Source organism: Schistocerca gregaria, chromosome X (assembly GCF_023897955.1).
Source record: "Schistocerca gregaria isolate iqSchGreg1 chromosome X, iqSchGreg1.2, whole genome shotgun sequence".
Lineage (NCBI taxonomy): Eukaryota > Metazoa > Arthropoda > Insecta > Orthoptera > Acrididae > Schistocerca > Schistocerca gregaria.
The window spans coordinates 669,891,960-669,913,301 of NC_064931.1; the positions used below are offsets into that span (position 1 = coordinate 669,891,960).

General features: G+C 36.8%; 2 protein-coding genes across 2 annotated transcripts in view; both read left to right on the forward strand.

The window, feature by feature from the left end:
• The window catches only part of LOC126298264 (uncharacterized), a 226,816-nt gene that overhangs the window by 38,528 nt on the left and 166,946 nt on the right, over nucleotides 1–21,342 (forward strand). The window contains exon 2 of the mRNA XM_049989566.1: nucleotides 330–461. Within this exon, the coding sequence (XP_049845523.1) occupies nucleotides 356–461 (106 nt within the window). The 5' untranslated portion in view covers nucleotides 330–355. The remainder of the gene's footprint in view (nucleotides 1–329; nucleotides 462–21,342) is intronic.
• LOC126299026 (protein GVQW3-like) overlaps nucleotides 1–21,342 on the forward strand; it is a 168,570-nt gene that overhangs the window by 15,558 nt on the left and 131,670 nt on the right. The window lies entirely within an intron of this gene.

A 21,342-nucleotide genomic window follows, 5' to 3' on the forward strand; every position in this document is an offset into this window, starting at 1 on the left:
GTACATATGTGAAGTATCACTCCATTTCTTACTGATTTGAGTACAGGAGTATTACAAGTACACTGAAAAGCGAAAAGGCAGGGTGCAGAGTTTTTCTGAATCACTATTTATTAGTTTGACAATTTCGTGGTTCTGTTAAACTTGGTTGGTTGTGATGAATGTGACATCTTTTTGATTGTAAAAATTCCTGGCATTTTGTGCACATTATGTGAGGGTTTATTATTTATTTACTTATTTTTAACTGAAATCTGTTGCAGTTGTTTTAAGATTTGTTTGTTAATTGTGCTTCTGGCTCACATGGTAATCTGCTGTTTAATTTGTCTTTACAGTGTCTGCTTGAGAGTGAATAGCCAGCATGAAAACCAGATCTAGTAGCAGAGGCAGAGGGGAAAGCTGTTCACTCAAGAGGACGAATGAATCAAGACGAAGTGCATCAGACATCAGTCAAAGTGCACAGCATGGTAATACAAATCCAACAGAAGTTTTATAGGACTGACCAAAAACAGCAGGAAAAGAAGGCATTCTGATGTTACATGTAGCAGTAAGAAGGCAGCGACTAACTACGAGAAAGAATCCGAACATGTCAGTAAGGATGACAAGCTTAAAAATGTTCTAAATAAAACAGTGTCAGTGGTGCTAGAGCCATTTGATATGGAGAAGCATATACAGGCTAAGGTTGCAAATCGCAATTAAAAAAAATGCATCGGTAATGACTCTATCAGAGATGTCAAAGTAACTACTAAGAGTTCAAATGGTTGCAACACAGAAAATCAATAGAACTCGACAACAGGAAGCAGACAAAGATGTTAGCAGAAATCCACTCATCATGATGGCAAAGAACTACATAATAGTGATCAGAAGAATGTAGCATCCCTCAGCTTGAGTCATGATGATGACCAGGGGTTGTTGGAGAATTCGACCCATCAGAGCAGAAGAAAGTTGTGGGATGCTTCCCACAAAATGAGTTCAGAATTTCTCCGAGAATGCCGTAAAATATATAAGAAGCCAGTTTGTACATGTTGTGTAGGAAAAGATAACAACAGTGGAAGTGAAATAAGAGTTGCAAGTGATGGCTTGAAGGCAAAACATAACAAACACATGGAGGAGAGCGTCAGAAATAGTGATGTAAATAGAACATCCAGTAGTACCCAAAAAAGAGAAACTGTTGTGGATGCTTCTCACAGCAAAGTAAAAGATGCTGATTATCAGTATGGAGGCAGACCACTAACTACAGAGCACAGCAGTACAAGTTCTGAAACTATCACAACTCTCAAGATGATGAGTGAAGTATTTAAAGATGGCCAGTCATCCAGAAACAGAGAGATTATTAACAGCCACCGTAGTAGGAGGTCTGTCACACCAACTTCATGTTCTGTATCCACAGCACCTTTGCAGATGACAGTGCAGCTTCACAACCCGCTCATGCACTTTGCACATTTAGAAATGCACCCATACTTGCGTCGACGGGCAGCATCAGCGCCTCCTCAGTTACAGTTGGGTGACACTTTTCGAAAAACTGTTGATGTGTTCGCACATTTACTTCAGGATGCGGCAGCACATCTTCAGAAATGTGCTAATGGAGTTGGTGATACATTAAGTGACCATAATTTTGAGAATATGGTAGCTGGCGTTTTTCACTTGGTGTCAAGCTGCACATGCCATTCACCCATTAGGTGTTTACTATATAGCATATTATGAATGCATTAAAAAGAAGACTGTCTACAGAATTAAATGTGATTTCACTATCCAGTGGTGATGCAGTACAGCCAGCAGCAGCAGGCACGCAATCAAATGGGAATTTAATGGGAAGATTCCATCTAGAAGCAAGCATCAAAGAGAAGACCAATACAGAAGCCACTATAGAAGGAGGTAGTATATCTGAATCTGCACCTCAGTGTGATGCCACAACATTAACAATGAAATCCAGAAACATTGTCGACTGCTGAGACCTGCATAAGCACATCACACAGCACTTGTCCCACTGAAGAGACAAACGACACACCATCACCAGTAGGTAGCACTGATAATGCACATATTGAAGCAAGTATGGGAGAAACAGCCCAACTGGAAGCAAACACAAAAGAGAGTACCAGCACAACAACATGTATAACAGAAGACAGTGTCTCAAAGTCAGCATCAGAATATGGTGCAATGTCGTCATCAGTTGAGCCCATAATCATGGTGTCAGCTGCTGGGACATTTACTAGTACTAGTTCTTCACCCACTGGAGGCACAAAAGAAATCCTGGACCTACATGAAGTGGATACTGTAGTTTCTGATCAGAATAATGTAAATGACAGAGTGGATGATAGAACAGGGTGTGCCAGCTCCAAGAGTAATGTAATGTGTGGGAGTGCAGAACGAGAACAAGATGGTGAACAGAATACTTTTGACTCCGTCTCTCTCTCTATGGAAGAGATTGAAATAAAGGAAGAAGTTGAAACCTCAGAAAGTGACAGTGAATCAGAGTTGTCTGAAAAACAGTACTCACAAAATGGGACAGAATCTGATGCAGGTAGTTGTGGTCCTGAAGGGGAAGAGACAGACAGAGATGAAAATATGGTTGAGGCTGAGTGTAACATTGATGAGGTCTCAGATATAAATAACCACACGAATGTAGTTTATGAAGTAAGAACATACGAGAATGGAGCCTGGCATGTGCAGCGTATACCGTCATTTTAAATGTACCTACTTTTTATGAACATTCTTTCAATGCAGAAAAAGATGTTTGCAGAAATCCTCTCATCATAACAGCAAAGAACTGCGTCATAGTGTTCAGAAAAAAGTAGCATCCCTCAGCTTGAGTCATGATGGTGACCAGGGGTTGCTGAAGAGTTTGACACATCAGAGCAGAAGACAGTTGTGGGATGCTTTCCACAAAATGAGTTCAGAAATTTGAGGAGAGTGCTGTGAAGTATATAAGAAGCCAGTTTGTATATGTTGTGCAGAAAACGATAACAACATTGTAAATGACATAAAGAATTCTGTGACAGTTTCGAGTGAACAGTCTGTGAATAACCTAATACATTCCCCTCTCTGACCTCTAACCCATGTCATGCTTGGATTTTTATTTGTAGTCACATAATAATTATCTAGCTGTGAAAAGTAGTAGTGGATCATGATGTGCAAAACCTACATCTGCTATGCCAACAGTGTCAGAAAATACTGTATTGTTTCTAATGCAATTTAAAAAATTTCTATAAATTAAAACATTATGACAACAAATAATGCATTGTAGTGAATTTGAAGATGTATGTATTTTACTGATACATGAACATAGGTACTAACATTGATTCTGAATATTTGCATGCCTTATTTGAATATATCAGTACTTGATACCTATTACAACCCTACAAAATTATTGCATACATATTTATTGCATAAATCTCTACAATATTTTTTTAGAAATGAAATTGTCATAAAAGCTTTGAATTTTACTAAGGTTCTAGAAATTTAAAATGTAGACAGGAGGCTGAAATACAGCACAGGATAAATAGTGGATGGATGAACTGGAGGAAACTGATTGGAGTACTATGACAAGAAGGTTAGCTGCAGAATGAAAGGAAAGCTTTACAAGTCTGTGGTGAGGCCTGTGATGCTGTATAGTGCAGAAACTTGTCCAATTACAAAAGCCCGAGAGAAAAAGATGGAACTGGCAGAAATGAGAATGTTAAGGTGGATGAGTGGGGTGATGCGAAAGGATAGATAAAAATGAGTACATCAGGGAAACAGTGAAAGTGGGGCCCAAAGGGAAGAAGATCCAAGAAAGTGGGCTAAGACGGTATGGACATGTGCAGAGGAGAGCGGAGTACTATTTAGGGAGAAGACCTGGGAATTGAAGGATCAAGGAAAAGAGGAAGACTGAAACTGAGATGGACAAACAAGGTAACAGGGGACCTATTGGAGAAGCACTGTATAGGCATTTATGGAAGAGTAGGATGCAGCAAAGCAACTCCGAGCCCACATGACATGGGAAAAGGCTGAGATGGTGAGGAGGAGGAGGAGGAGGAGGAAGAGGAGGAGAACGACGACGGCGGCGACATGCCTCAGAGAACAACAGAAATTTCTTATTTTGATACATTTACTGTGGGCAAAATATCAATGCATCATGTGACCAAGCAGTGCTCATTTGCCGCATAGCCATCGGATGCAAAATAAAATCATAGGATTGTGCAGTTGGCCAACTGATGCAAAATTTAATAGTCGAGGTGAAGTGTTCGGTACTTGGTTCAGATTAACTTCCTGTCAAAAAATCGACCACACTGATGTCAAACAATTTTTTTGTGGATAGTTTACACCTTAACACACGACTGGATGCAAAAATTTGAAAAAATACAAAATCGTACTTGGTTAATTGATGCATAACACTATCCAATTATGGATGTCTGTGTCCATTACATTCAGTTAATCATTTTCTTTCACGAACATAATTCTCTTAAGAACATACAGTGAATGACAGTCAGTAAATTACAATTTTTAAAGTAGTCTCTACATAATTCACGTGTACTTATATTGGGAATTATCATAATTGATCTATTTCGAAGCCCGAGTTTAAAGCCCATGTACACTTTGGGTGCTCCTCCCCAAATTTCAATCCCATACTGCAAATGCAAGTGAATTAATGACAGTACACTTGTGTAAGTCCATGTAAGATGTTTGTCAATCACAACGCCAAAAAACCTATATTTAACAGATGTTTCAGCAGAAGAAAGTGATTCAGTATGAGATTGGTTATAATTTAACTAGAACTTCATTACAACGGTCTTGTCCTTATTCGATGTAAGTTTGATTATTGTTGGATATTCCATGATCAGTACAGAGTTCTCTTTATTGCTTTATGATGCTAGCTGCTCATTACGACCCCAGCTAATAAATGCTGTGTTATCAGCATAATTCACTAGTTTTGAGGTTTTCAGCTTGTTATGTCCGTAACATATACAGTAAACAAAAATCGCCCAAGAATACTTCATTGGGGAATTCCGCAGTTAAGAGTTTTATATGCTGATTTTACTGTTAAGATTTTACTTTAATTGTTACGACAGTTTAGTACATCGTCTTGTATGTTGGTAACACAGACTGAAGTACTTTAGTGCTACTCCTCTTGGGCCATAAGTTTCTAATTTGGATAATTGTACTGCATCATTCATAGAATTGAAAGCCTTAGACAAATCAAGGAAAGTCACAATGACTTTGTTTCCTTTGTCCAGTCGGTTTAACAGATTGTGAATAAAATTTGCTACTGCGGTCTTCGTGGATCTTCCTTTTTGAAGCCCATGCTCCTAGTTATTTGAATTACTCATTTTTACTGACTTTATTTGTAGTGTGGTTCAGTTTGTTCTTTACTTCTCTTATGAAAATGTTTCATGAAGGCCTCGCACAGTGTCTTTCGCTCACTCACCAATTTCCTTCTAGTGCTATATTACTGCATCTTGGATTCTCTTTATTTTCACATTCTTTGCTTACTATATTCTAAGCTGTTTTATTATCGTTACTGGAGTCACTTATCTGTTCAGCATAATATTGTGTTTCTAGAGTCTCCAGGGATTCCTTGCATGTTTTTCTGGTGTTTATGTACCTTGTTAGAAAGTACTGGTGTTTTGTATCTATGAACAGCACATATAGGCCTTTCATGTTTTCCTTTAATTTGTGGATTTCTGCCTGAATTTTAAGATTCTTTGTGTACTTTGATTTCCCTAGTTTGTTTATTACTAGACATGTCTAATTAAAACTGTGGTAAGAAATTTCATAAAACTGGCTGTACTTTTCATTAATATCAGCTGATTTGTTTATCTTGTACCAGTCTCTGCGTGCAATGTCCTCCTCAAGTTACAACACAGTTAGTGCCAGATTGTGGGTCAGGTGTTATCATCATTGGTAACAAATTTATATGGATATGGCTGTAGCAATGTAGCAAGTCAGAATACCTGAGATAATTTACATGATAGTTTAAAGAATCTATGTTGACATCTCCTATTATTATAATCTGCTTTTTGTTTGTTAATAGTTGTTCTAAATGGCAGAGTAAGTCATCTACACCACTATTTGGTGATCTATATAGGCTTACGATTATGAAGTTAATTTTGCCTGTGTTTATTTTTATTGCTGGTGATTCAAAGGACATCTCCACAGTGAGTTTACGAAGATGATCAGGGTTTTCACACTGGTTGTTACTTCTAGCATCGTGCCTGCACCACCACCCTTGTACATCTTCCTAACAGGTTTGTAATTATTGAAGTTAAAACTATGAATCTCTTTTGTCTTGCATCCTGGTTCATTCTCAATATATAAGTAAGGTTTACTCTCTCCTAGAAATTCATCAACTTGTTCTATTTACTTCGTGATGTACTGGACATTCTGGAACATTATTTTAAATTTTTCACCGTTTTTAGTTCTGTCTGTGGTGTTTTGCTTTTTTGTGTGCACACTGAAGGCTGATTTGCACTAAAAAAAGTTCACTCGCTGTTTAACTATTTTCACATATTAAACTACTCACTTCAGTCTTTTCTGTAATCAATTTTTGTAATTTTTCACACAAAAAACGTTTACTCTCATAGTTCAAATGTAATTCATGTTTAGTGTGCATGCTTGTATCTAATGTATCAATATCTAGAATAAAACATATTTAATCATAATAACTTAGTTCTTGCAACTGTTTTTCTTATTTCTTTCTTAACACACAATTTGTGTGCTAAATCGTGAAGATGTGAAACTGTAGCAACAATGTTATTTTTGTGTTTGTTTTGTTCTAGAAACTTAGTCAGACCTCCAATACAAATATTGGCTCACTACATGCCACTTCATTTGTACCTGTTATACTAACAACAAAATCATGGTCATGCAACATTGTGCATCTAAATCTATGTCCACTATGATGATTTTCATTTGCACACCTGGCTCCACCACACTGCTAACTTGGATGTTAGGGTTCAAGCTTTGTACACTGTAGCAGCTAGCTTTCTTCCATTTCTATAAGCTAACTAAAGTACATTGCACTTCATTGTTGATTTCCAAGTAAGTTGCCGTTAAATTCACATTGTTTACATGGTTTGTTGACCTCGCTAATTCTCTTTTTTTCCATCTGATTCTACAACTTCACTAGTGTTAGGTGCCGTATATTGATTTCAGTTGTATTATTCTTTTGTGGACTGGTTTGTTGTTCTATTCACACACTATTTACGAAGTCTGTCATCCTTATTGTAACCATCACTATTTGTCGTCAGTACATAGTACCTGTTTATATCAGTGAACATAATTCGATTTGCTACGTTCATTACCTGTTGGACACTTTCCTTCAGTTACTCATAACTCTCCAGATTATCATTCTGTAATTACCGTGTTTTATCATTTGGAACATGATGGAATTTCTTCAGCTTACAGTTTTTATTTGTTAGTTGCAAAATGTCATGCCTTAAAACATACACGATTTTTTTGTAAACTTGGAAGGTCTTTGTTTAGTTACACAATTTCAATATTACAGTTCCCACAGATTCCTTTTTTTCACAGCAGAACTGTATCTTTTATTGACTCAGTTACTACATATAACTGCACTAGACATCATATTGAACTAAATGATTATTGGTTTTCCTGTATGTTAATGGTTTTGAGTGTGATGAAGACACCCATAATCAGTGTCAGCACCAGATCACATTAAATATTATTTCAACCGGTTGGCTATATTATACAAATCATATCCTCGTATGATTTCTGGCTCACAGCCATGTTTAAAATTGTAAAAAAAATCATCATTTGAATGTTAGTAACACGTTGGAAATGTATGGTGCTGAAAGTAGGAGGGCACACCAAAAAGTAAGTTACATATTTGGCAGGCCTAATGTCTGTTTTTGAATGTTAGTCTTCAAAGTGATACAGATACATGACAATAGTTTTCAACATAGTCATAAAAATTGCATAAACAGTAATTGGAATGTTCTACCAGTCATTCAGTTCCACGACAATAGGATTTTGCACCTTGGTCATGAAGACATTCGAGAATCACTGTGTGAAAGTCTTCACCATTGGAAAATCTCTTTCCTTCAATATGTTCTTTTCACTTGCCAAAAAGATGGAAATCACGTGGTGCAAGATAATGACTCTACAGTCGGCATCATCCCATCTGTGTGGCCATGGTTAAATAGTTGGTTTCATTTCACTGTGGCTGGGTGTGACATTGCATTTGGTCCATATATAGCCAGAATTTTGTGCTGAATCTATGGGCAGTTGAGACATTTTGCTTGCGAATATCGCACTGTCTAGTGTGCTTCAAATTTTGAATACATTTATAGTTGCTGTACCACTGCAGTACTACACCAAGATTCATCTGTTATCCATACTGCAAGAGACCCAGAATGTTCGCTCTCTTCTGACAGTGCACCAGTTTTGGTGCACAGTGGTCTTTGCGTTGGTTGACATGTGTAACTGACTTTCCAAAGTCCCTATGGACTGTGTTAATGTGTCAACTAAAAACAAATTGTTTAGCTCTTCCATTTTTTTTGTGATGCACACAACTAAATTTCATAAACTTTTTAAAACATGGCCTTCATATGGAACTTAAATGGAACATTATATGAATTCTCCTTCCTTGGACAATAATCTCCTCACTTATTTTCTGTGACAGTCTTAGCTTAATGTTATATAATGCCCATTCTGCAACAGTTTTCTTGTATTCTAAGTATTGTTTCCTCTTCAGTTTTTTCAGCAGTCATTTGAAGCCACTTGGTTTTCATTGCTTTGTTTAACTTCTGGATATTGTATTGAATAGGAATGTTATCCATTGTTGTTAGATTTGAAACATGTGCAATATACCTTCCCCTCTTCTTCCCTCCCTTGTCACATCAATGAAACATGGCTCTTACAGATCTTTGATTGTTTCTTTTCATTACTGAATCAACTTCAGTTTTGTATGACATTTTGTTTGTCTCAACAATCATGCATCTCCTTATTGTTGTAAGGTGCTGTGACACTCGATGAGAATTTCATTTACTTGTGTTCCAGGTATTCATATTGTTTATCGTGGGAAGAGACCAGTTTCCATATCTTTCACAATCATTATATTAAATCATAACTTACTGAGTTTCACAAATAATGTGATGCTATAATAATTTACAAAATTGATATTTTCTGTATACTTCTTTTTCTTATACTCCTATTTTTGGTGCCATAAATATTTCTCCTTTTTATTTTGATTTCTCATTTTCTTTCCATACAATACTAAAGTAGTGTTCTCTCAGTGTCACTTGGAAGAAGTCTTAAAGAAGCACGTAAGTGTAGGCTTCCACAACAATTGTCACAGTCAGTAAAATTCTTTGTTTATTGAAAGAAGTAAGCAATTCATGAAAACATAAGGAACAAATACTTAGACAGATACATATATTTTTTATGAAATATCTTCATCATATTAGTGTGTTTTTTTATTATTAAATGTGTCACTGTTCTTTACCAAAAATGTGAATAAAACTGATTTCTTGTAAGAAAAACTATTCTTTCCAATGATTTATCTCAAATCTTGGAAAAATCAATAGTTTTTATGATTACTATAATTTCCAAAGTATTGTTTTATTAAACACTTTGGGTCTAATTGCTGATAAAAGGCTGCTAACTATTAAAATTGTCAGTCAGACATTTTATGTCATTGGATAAGTAATGAAAAATGTTGATGGCAGCATTGTGCACCACCATATTTTATTAGGTATCGTAGCATCGGAGATGGTATGATCTAGACCTTTGAAAGGGCTGATCCTGCCACTCATGCTGGGACCTACAGTTTATGATGCAGCTCTGCATTTTTCATGTTAATGTATACTTGGCAGTGCTGAAAGAAGTAAGAGAAAACATCTTAGGGCTGACAGTGAATTGTAGCCAGGGCCTTGACATCTATATTCTGGCATTAACCTACTGAGCCACGAAGCTGTTGTTCAGAATAAATTGCACTGAGAATTTACTGCAGATATTTTGTAATAGTTGAACACTTCAATATCTGTGATAATTTCCATCACTGATGTTTCAGTTTATTTTTGTCCTTCAAATAATTGAGGCTTAAGATCAATTATTTAAGCTGTACAATAGCACTTGGAAATATCTTAGTGAGTTGGTAAACTTCTACATTATTTGGCACTTAATACACAATAACCAAAAATTCTGCTGTGTACAAGATGCTGTTGTAAAAGTGCAATTCCCAGTCAAAAATAATTTTCAAGAGCCTTTTAGTGAAAGAGTATCTTTCTATATCTTGAAGGCAATATAATTTTCTTATGAGGTCTGAGGTGTACAGTGTCCTCCATTGAAAAAAAACTTCTTACAGTGCATTGTTATCTACTGTGGATGAGTCAGTGACAAACTATCTCCACTTAAGGAGAGTGGGATGGATTGTTTCGTACAAGGCTTCAGCATAACTGTGTGTCTATAAAGTATTTTCATTATTAATGTCTTGCCATTTTACATTAGCTATATATATCCCAACAGCCTACCTGACAGTGAACCAAAACTGTATTTGAGCCATTTGTTTTCCTAATACACATTATTCTAATTCACCACACAGTGTACCAGGTAACTCCAGCTTCATTCAGTTTGAAAATGATACTAATTTCACAGATTTAGCACCAGAACTGAAAAATAAAGCAAACAGTGTATTGGAGGGAAACTGTTCACAATTAAATTATTAATCCATGTTCATGGAATTTCACTATGAGGTAAAGCAAAGACCAGGCTTTAGCTGATCAATGGGTCACCTAATGACCTATACTGGACTACAGCTCAACTTCAATAAGTTCTCATCAGGTTTGACTGACATAAAATCTGCAGCATGGCAGAAATACTTAAAAGCTTCAAGTCACAGATACTGAAAATTACTCAAACGAAACCTACTTGTGATATTCCTAGAAAGAATCTAGGACTATTATTCAGCCCTGTAAACATCATTCCCCCAATGGCGGCCAAGTTAATATTACACTAACAAGAAATTCCTGTTGTAGTAATAATTACCATATTCAGTCTGTGAGTGGAAAACAAACTTTAACCTATGATATTAGTGTCCACAGCAATGCAGTGATTTGCATGTGTTTTAATACATGTCCTCAACTTTATAGTGGTTTTCATTGTCTCTGGAGACCAGTATTTCACTAAATCTATTTATAACAAAAAGCATCATTTATCTCTGTTGGTCACAAGAGATATGAAATATCTGCCTCATACAGTATACTGTCTTGCAAACAAATGCACATTTTAAGAAGTTCAGTTTAAATTTTAGACCAAGTACTTATCGACACTGACAGGGAAAACTGTAAGGTATTATAGGAGATCATAGCATTTCAAATTCTTGCTGTCAGATAATAGAGCTAAAGACAGGCTCAGTGAAACCCACAAAACTGCAGGCCTACATAAGGGTTTTCTCAGATCATAAGATATATACTTTTTCGAGCTATTGGCAAATCAATCCTGGAATGTAATGTATACGGAAAGCAATGTAAATGCTAAGTCCTATAAATTTTGCACATTATTTAAATTAATTTTTGAGGTGACCCTTCCAAAAGTAGACATTTTCACTGCTGCAGGTAGGAAAACAGAAGGATAACTGCAGATTTTTGAAAGTTCTCACAGACATTTAAATTTCTCAGTTCCTTGTAAAAGCATTGCACTAACCCACAGTTCCTTGAACACCATCACAGGTACATGAAAAATATAGAGGGTTCTGCATGTATTAAAAAAAACATTCAATGACAAATTAATGTATAACTCAGAAAATAAAATCAAAGTAGTGTGGGAGGTTATAAAACAAGAAGCTAGAAAGAGCAGACACAGGGGTAACAACTCAAAAATGGGGATAGAATAACAGGAAGTCCTCAGAAATTAGCAACTTTTGTAAATGACTGTTTCTCTAGTATTGTAAAGAAGCTGCAGAAAAGTCTTTCTAAAACACATGTAGCACCCACAAATTCTTACCCAACAAGCACAGTCATGATGTTTCCCACAACAGACATTGAAGTTAAGAATGCAGCACAACAATTTAAAGAGAAAGTCGGAAGGCACAGGTGAGGTTTCTGTCTCTGTTTTGAAGGCGTGCATATAAGACCAATTAACAGACATAATAAATGAATATTTTAGTTCAGGTGTTTTTCCCAGAATAAATAAAGCATGTACAAGTGCTGCCCTTGCTAAAGAATGGCAGTGTGGAAAAAATTGGAAACTAAAGGCTTCTTTCACTGCTGTCTTCATTCTCAAAGTCATTTGAAGCACTCATGAAAGATGGACTGATAAGTTACACGAGTAAAAAGAACCTCCTTAATGAAGCACAGTTTAGTTTCAGAAGTGGAAGAAGTACAATATCAGTCATTGAAGAATTCATGGAGATGGTACTGGAAGCCCTCGATAGGATGATTATGTTAAAAGCATTTTCTTAGACTTGTCCAAGGCTTTTGACACTGTTGCCCATAAAATACTATTAAGCGATCTATAAGCACTATGTTTAAGAGGGACAGCAAATGAGTGGTTTTAGTCGTACTTGGAAAAAGAGGATGCAGAAGCTGGAGACTGTTCACACAGCTGCTGATGTTAAATTTTTTGTAAAGCAATTGTCGAACAAGATAAACATATATTTTCCTCAGGTAGTGTACAGGGTCCAATTCTATTCATAATATATATCAACGGCTTTCCTGACAATGTAACACATGGGAAAAAAGTCCTTTTTGCCAATGACAGCAACACAGTAGTCACTGATAAAACACCAGAACTGATTTAGAGAAAGAGAATGAAACACTAAATTGGGCAGTATTTAATAAATTAGTACTGAACAAAAAGAAAATGAACAGTATGAATATCAGCAAAAAGAAAGGCCACTTTAAGCAAAGATGACAAATCTATAGATTGCGCAGCAAAAACACAAAGTTTTTAGGGATGAACATTAACTGTCAGCTAACATAGCCTTTACATACAAAGATACTGGCAAAGAGAATGTCATCCGCATACTATGCTTTTCACATGTTAGCATCAGTTTGTAATAGCCACTGTCATGAAATATTATGCCTAAATATACTCAGTTCTTGGCTATGGAATTCTTTTCTGGGGACTGATGTCACAAAGCATGCACACAGTTTTTCAATTGCAGAAAAGGGCCATAAGAATAATAACTGGAAGTAGAATTCCGGCTCATTCTATGGAGCTACTTAAAAAATTAGGCATCCTTACTGCACCAAGTGAGGACATACACCAATCTGTGGTGATTATCAGGGAAAATATCACTAAATTCTGCACCAACAGGTCTATCCATAGTAATGGAAGAAGAGCTAGTTTGGAGTTACATTTACCCAGGACAAACGAAAAAACTCAAAACAGTGTACCAGGGTACAAAATTGTATAATAAATTGTCAAAAGAAGTGAAAAAAATATTACTAAAACACATTTGTATAAAAAGGCAGCTAAAACGTCCTCCACAAGTAATGGATATTACACAATTAAAGATCATGTAGAAGCTCGGAGTAGTGGATAGTAATGAATGGTGATACTAAAGTACCTTGTCACATTTCAATACAGGATTATGGGTTACTGCTCTCACAAGGATCAGGTGCGAAGATCCATAAAGCATAACAGTAATGTATGGTGGCTTAATTTTTCATGTGGACAGTTGAACGTAAAGTTTGGAATTGAGGCAAGTGGCACTGAAGAGTGGAACTATGTTTTACATTACAAGTTATCAGAATCAGTCCAGTAGTCATCAGTAGATGTCCCCAGTGGGTGGGCAGTGGAGAAGGAAACTATGTTTTATTTAGCTGCCTACCAGGAATACCAGGAACAATCTGTGTGTAAATGAAGAAACATTGTAAAATAGTTAATTACCAAACGAGGCACTGCATCTGTTAGGATGCCGAACTCTTATTCCAACCTATCCTCTTAAAGCATGTTATGTATGCTGGGTGTTAAACTTTGCTTGGGGTATTGCTGTATTACCTTGACAAATTCTGTATCTTTGTGAGATGATCCTTGGATGAATAAATAAATAAATAAATAAATTGCAGAACAATATCATCAACAATGTGCAGGCAAGATATCGTGAAGGGAATTCCATCACATGAAATAACTAATTATCTGCTGTTCCTTCTTCAAGTGTGTACCCTAGGTATAAATGACATAAAAAATTAACACACTGGTCTCTTCCTCAACGAGCCACAGCCAACTGTGTGTGTGATGTTCTCTCTTTGTACCATTATTTTATTTGGTAAATGTCTCAAACTGTCTATACTGCAGGCATTGTGCCTGTCATGTGACAACTATACCACATTCCCAAAATATTTAGGAAGGGTTACTCCATCAGATTCCAGGATAAGAGGGATCCACCTGTTGGCAACAGTTAGTTACCCTTCCTTCAAACTTCTCCCAACCTATTTCACTTCAGGTGTGTGTGGTGTGTGTGTGTGTGTGTGTGTGTGTGTGTGTGTGTGTGTGTGTGTGTGTGTGTGTGTGTGTGTGTGTGTGTACGGGCGCGCCTAAACACAAAGCAAGCAGTCTTCTTCTTGTTCCTGTGTGACTCAGCATCTCCTCTGTATGGTGAGTAGTGATCTATTCTTTTTACAATATTGTCATCCGTAACACATTGGAGCCTAATGGGTTGGCAATCAAGTTAATACCTGGATCCTGAGGAAATCTGCTACAATTTACAATTTAATAAATTTGCAAATTCACTTACCTCTTTAGGCAGTATATCAGCTTAACTCATCCATCCTCTTCATGAATATGTATACATTTATCACAAATAAATTACAGAGGGATTTGTAGACATTACTATAACAATACTGTTTTTCAGGATTTTTATTTTTCCCTGAAGCAGACAAAATTTTCGTAAGTCGTAGGGAATGGTAGGCTATTGATCTAAAATCACTTGTCAGCAGGGAATACTAAATGCTTCATTTATAGATAAAGTGTTTTATTGTGATATTTTTTCTCATTTTTACAAATTAGTGAACATCACTTGGATATGAAATCTTTCAAAATACTTGTGAACATAATGGCCTGTGTTACATGGCCGACAGTAGTATCTGGTCTCTCCTTACTACCTTTCCTGCAGCTTTCCCTTGTTCCCATCAGACCTTGCCTCTTCTAGATGGGTTTGTTTTCTTTTCTGTTGGTGGCAGTTTCTCGGGAAAATGGTATGCTGTGAACCTGTTTGCACTTACAACTCCAGACGCTGAACATGTATCTTTATTTAGTTCCACTCCTCTTTTTTGAACCAATTGCTTTGCTAATTTATAGATAAAAATCTGCTAATGCACACTTTTTTATATTTTGATACTGTGAATAATGTTTGCATTCACAACTGCCTTCACAAAAATATGGAAGAAAATCTATTTCCATTATTTTACAGTCTTTCGCTGGAAGGGATAGTAACTCTTCAACTGGTCACCTGTTTTAGACAAGTTGTAATCTAGTACAACGTCTGGCTTTACCACCTCAACATAACCACTCCTGGATTTTACACTGACATGCAAAGCAGTCATTTTAAGCCGTGTTGACAACATGTGTACATCACATTTGTCTTTCCATTTCAAGCAGAAAATATGTCCTTTCCAATGAAATGTCATTTCTCCTTTCTTTAGGTTTTGATTTATTAGGTCTCTAGACAAACCTATCATGTACTTCATCATAGTGTCAACTCCCAATGTATTTCTTTCCCATAGTTCTTCAAGGACTGCAGGACTTGTATAAAATCTGTCCATGTATACCACATGCCCCTTTCCCAAGTAAGAGGAAAACAGCTTCAGCAGCAGGTATTTGACCAGAATTGGCAACATTTCCTTTTCCTCCAGTGTAAACCTCAGCACCGCACATGGAACATGTTTCAGCATCACTTACAACATACAGTTTTATGCCATATTTCTCTTGTTTGTCTTTCATATAAACACAGAATCCAATTCTTCCTCGAAAAGGACATGTTGCTTCATCCACAGTCACATTTCGCAGTTCCTAAAAGACTTCTGCATCTTTCTGTGAAAAAGTCCCAAACAGGTCTTATTTTATGCAGAGGGTCATGGCCTGGTTCTTGTTGAGGTATCCACAGCGCATTATTGTTCACATTCAGCATCCTGAATACGGGAAAAAATCTTTCTCATGACTTTAGCTGAGAAGCAAATGATGAAGCAAGCACAGGGTCTTCAGACCAATAATCCCTAAGTTTAGGTTTCTTTACAACACACACATATACAAAACGATTGCAAAAAATTGATTTACTTCATGTATCCTCACTGCTCTGTTTCTTCCATACAGATTTTGGTTTGATTCTGTTCTGACAGCGAAGTTCAGAAATAGTATCAGTAGCATATATACTTGTCTCTGATTTTACTTTTAGAAACATGGTGTGATCAGAAAATTGCAACAAACAGTCTAGTTCTGTTGATAATGTATTGAAAGGAACCTGAATTCCACGAGTTTCTTCAAACAGAGATAATTCGTGGAGTGCATGAAAACTACACCATTCATTATGAAGGGCAGGCTGTTAAATTGAATGACAAACCTCACTAACAGAAACTTGTGCATTAGTTTGTTTATACACACTACCAACGTTTCTATCAGCAGCACAGGTTTCGCTCTCCAGCTCACAAGTCATTGCAGTCTTCTGAAAAATCTCCAATGTCGTCCAAAAGATCGTCAAGTTCTGAGCTATTGTTCAAGAGTTCTTCAGTCTCCAAGTTAGACAAGCGATGTCTGTTAGCCATATTCACTATTTATATGTTTTTACGCACGGGAAGGATGCACAGAATAGCAGCCGCCATACAACAAAACAACCTTCAACGATATTCCAAGCATGCATGCAGTTCGCTTAACACTGGTACCATCACACACTAGACATCAGCGGTGCACTTACAACAAGCCAAACAATTAGTCTCACTAGTAATAAACATAACACATATGTTTAAATCACCAATAAATAAGTCAGAAGTGACAAATGTAAGACATACGTCCATTGAATTTTATGGTTAAAACATGGTGAACATATCTAGTACATCCAATATGTTAAAAAAGAATGTCTTCATTGCTGAAAAATTGTCTCTGAGAATAATATGTGGTGCTCAACAATGATCATCCTTTAGAACCCTGTCTAAGGGCTATTGCTTCACAGTTTATTTATTGTCTCATAAAGTTTGTTGTAAATAATCCACTACAGTTCAAAAGGAACAATGAGTACATAATTAGTATACCAGAACAAAAATGACATTCATTACATCACATTAAGGTTATCTTTAGGACAGAAAGGGGTACGTAATATGGCACCCAACATTTTTGATCACTTACCCAGTGATATAAAATGTCTGACAGACAACAACATTCAAATTGAAAATAAATCAAAACAACTTCTTGATAACTCCTATTCTGTGGAATAAATTTTATTATTGTGATGTGTAAATGACAGTGGGTACTTGCATCTGTGGGTCTTCTTTCTTACTTTTAAAAGGAAAAGAAGAGGAACACTATTAATGATCACATCTATTTACAAAATATTTTGTGATGTGTATATAAAAGACTTGGTCCACATTGCAACAAATTATTGTGCAAAACACACACAGAAAATTAAACTAACTAGTTAACTCTCACTTCCCGAAGGAAAGCAGTAGCCAGCAATTATATCTCATAATTTTACAGTACAGACTGTTTGATTGAGTTTTTCTTCTAATATGATACTTCATTTGTACAGGTTTTTTTTAATATAAATTACTTTAGTGATATAAGGACACTAGTGAAAAACCTGAAGACTTTACTGCATAATTTTAATTTTTTACAATCAGCTTCAGTCACTTACTCAGCTTGTATGACAGGAAAATTATCAGATTTACACAAAATTATTTTTCTCTTTATATTTGTGGGAGATGAGCTTGGGCACCGATAGTCTCAGTCTGGAACACACAATATGATTCATGAAGCACTTAAAGAATCCAAAATAAAGAATGGTGTTTTTCATTGATGTGTTAATATACAAGCTGTCAAGGATGAAATTCTCAATACCTTTGCAGGTGATGAGAAATAAGCACGGAAAACTATTGTTTATGAGTCCATAAACTTCCTTGGAAGTACAAAGGCAGGAAACTACACAGAGCAATAAAAAAAAGTCTTCTGTAGTTCTATAAGACACTGAAGTGTTAGGTCCTTTAAATTATGCTGCTTAAATGTTCACTAAGATTACTTCTCAGAAAACTGTGGTCCTGTAAATGACAAACATGGGGGGTTTTTCTACCATGAATCTCAACAGAAGGAAGAAAGCACATAGTTCATATTCCACTGATAAGGACATTAGATACAAATGTTTGGACCTAGGAATGGAAACAGGGAGTGCTTTTAAAATGACATTTGTCATAGGCAACCTTGAGAAACCATAGAAAACTTACATAAGGATGGTTGAACAGGAATTTGAAATGCAGTTCTCCCAAATACAAGTGCAGCATCCTACCAATTAATGTTGATACTCTGAAGGAAGGCACTAGCAATAGTGGAGCTCAGAGTCAACCAACAGATGATGGATACATGTTGGTGAATTAGCAACAATATTAATCTTATGACAGCTACCTCCTGTTCACTGTTCCATAGTAACTCAACGACAAGGGTGGGGGAATGAAGTTAGTGACTCCAATAAAACTTGATCCAGCTGAAAGATTCTGCAAGCTAAATTTGAAAACCTACTCACTACTTGTAAAAATTTCAGGACTGGAAGAATGATGATGAAATTTGCATTTTAGACAATGAATATCTATATGTTGAACACATGTACAAGAAATAAACATATGTTTTGCATAAAAATATTTTAGCACTATATTCTCAAGTCACATCCACCATTTCTGCCGTTGCTACAATGGGCATGTAAATATGACTATGTTTACAGATGTTTGAATGGAAAATAACTTATTTTCCTTTCTTTTGTCAGCTGCACAGTTTTGTAATCCAAAAGAGATCTTCTGTGAAAATCTTAATATATATCACACATCACTAAGAAATGAAAAATTGTTGTGCAGGTGCACAGACACATACAACCTTGTGCGGTAATGTCAGAGTAGTGAACATGGAGGAAATGGATAGGGACTGTGGATACATGGTGCTCGATGGAAGTGTGGATTGGCCATGAGGTGTGACTAGATAGGCTGTGCAGTTGCGATAATGCTGCATCCCGGTTTGCGCACAGGCTAACGCACCTGCCTAGTAAACAGGAGATCCCAGGTTCGAATTCTGGTCTGGTATACATTTTCACTCGTTGCCACTGATTCTGTGTCATGTACCGACGTAGCTGACAGCAATGATACTCTTCCTTTCCCTTCTTCCCCTGCCCCCTTCAATTTACACATTAAATTACTAAGTATGTAGGATGAACTTTGAGGCCATATTTTAATTTGTGCTTTCTATCAAGCAGTGTTACAATGTACTATACCTGGTTAATAAACTAGCCAACAAGAATGCCAACTTATGCATGAATTAATGCTCATTGGACAGTTTTCTCTCCAGATACAGTACAAGTACCAAGGGCTAATCCCTCTTGCCCTTATTCATTCATAGCACATGTTGAGGCAAAAAATGCTTGTGCCCATGAAGTCAGAAGCGCTTGTGATAAAATGGCAGTTCAGAGGAAAGACTCACCTATTTGAACTAGTTACAATTAGAGTTAAGAATCGTAGTCTATTTAAATTCTTAAAGACTAATGATGACAGTTGGCAATCTATATGTCTAGCTTCACATGTGTCATCGGTAAATGCAATGTAATGTGCAACAAAACAATAGTTTTCTGTAACTACTGAATTGTTAATTCTACCATCAAATAATCATAAACTAGAAAACATTAAAATGGGAGTGATGTGCAAGAAAGGGCTGTGTGTAACAGTGGACAAAGAAATTGATTAAGTTGAATAATAAGAGACAGTATCTAAGCCTAGCTTCTTAGCAAGTGACAACTGAGGTAAAGAATAGATCAGTATGACATTGAAGTAAGGGGGGAAAATATAAATATGTTTAATGGCTTCACATCCTTTTCATCACCTTTAGGACATTAACTTGTCCCCACAACTGACTGGTGTATTTTTACAAACTGTAGCTAGGCCTATTGGTTTTATTGCTTGGCACCATATAAAATCAAATTCGAAGAATATAGAATTACACCGATGAGCCAAAGAAACTGGTACACCTGCCAAACATTGTGTAGGGCCCCTGCAAGCAAGCAGAAGTGCCGCAGCATGACATGGCAGGGACTCTACTAATGTCTGAAGTAGTGTTGGAGGGAACTGACACCACGAATCCTCCAGGGCTGTCTATAAATCCATAAGAGTATGAGGCAGTGGAGATATCTTCTTAACAGCATATCTCAAGGCATCACAGATATGATCAACAATATTTATGTCTGGAGAGTTTGGTGGCCAGCAGAAGTGCTTAAACTCAGAAGCGTGTTCCTGGAGCTACTAAGTACAATTCTGGGTGTGTGGTGTGTCACATTGTCCTGCTGGAATTGCCCATGTCCGTCGGAATGCACAATGGATATGAATGGATGCAGGTGATCAGTGAGGATGCTTACATATATGTCACCTATCAGACTCTTATCTAGATGTATCACGGGCCCCATATCATTCCAACTGCTCATGCTCCACACCATTATTAAGCCTCCACCAGCTTAAACAATCCCCTGCTGACATGCAGTATCCATGGATTCATGACGTCTCCACACCCGTTTAAGTCCATCCATTCAATACAATTTGAAACAAGACTCTTACAACTAGGCAAGGTGATTCCAATCATCAACTGTCCAATGCCAGTGTTGACAGGCCCAGGCAAGGCGTAAGCTTTGTGTTTTGCAGTCATCAAGGGTACAAGAATGGGCCTTCAGCTCATATCGATGATGTTTCATTGAATGGTTGGCAGCCTTACACTTGATGGCCCAATATTGAAATCTGCAGCAATTTGCGGAAGGGTTGCACTTCTGTCACGTTGAATGATTCTCTTCAATCATCGTGTGTCCCATTCTTGTAGAATCCTTTTCGGTCACAACGATGTCATATCTGACGTTTTATAGATGCCTGATATTCACAGAACACTTGTGAAATGGTCATATGGGAAAAATCTCCACTTCATCTCTACCTCTGTGATGCTATGTCCCATCGCTGGTGCACCGACTACAACACCAAGTGCAAACTCCCTTAAATGTTGATAACCTCCCACTGCAGCAGCAGTAATGGATCTAACAACTGTGCCAGAGACTTGTCTTATATAGGTGTTGGCAACCTCAGCACCGTATTCTACCTGTTTACATATCTCTGTATTTGAATACGCATGCCTATACCAGTTTCTTAGGCACTTCAGTGTATGACCATACCTTTTATGCATACATTTGCAATTTTC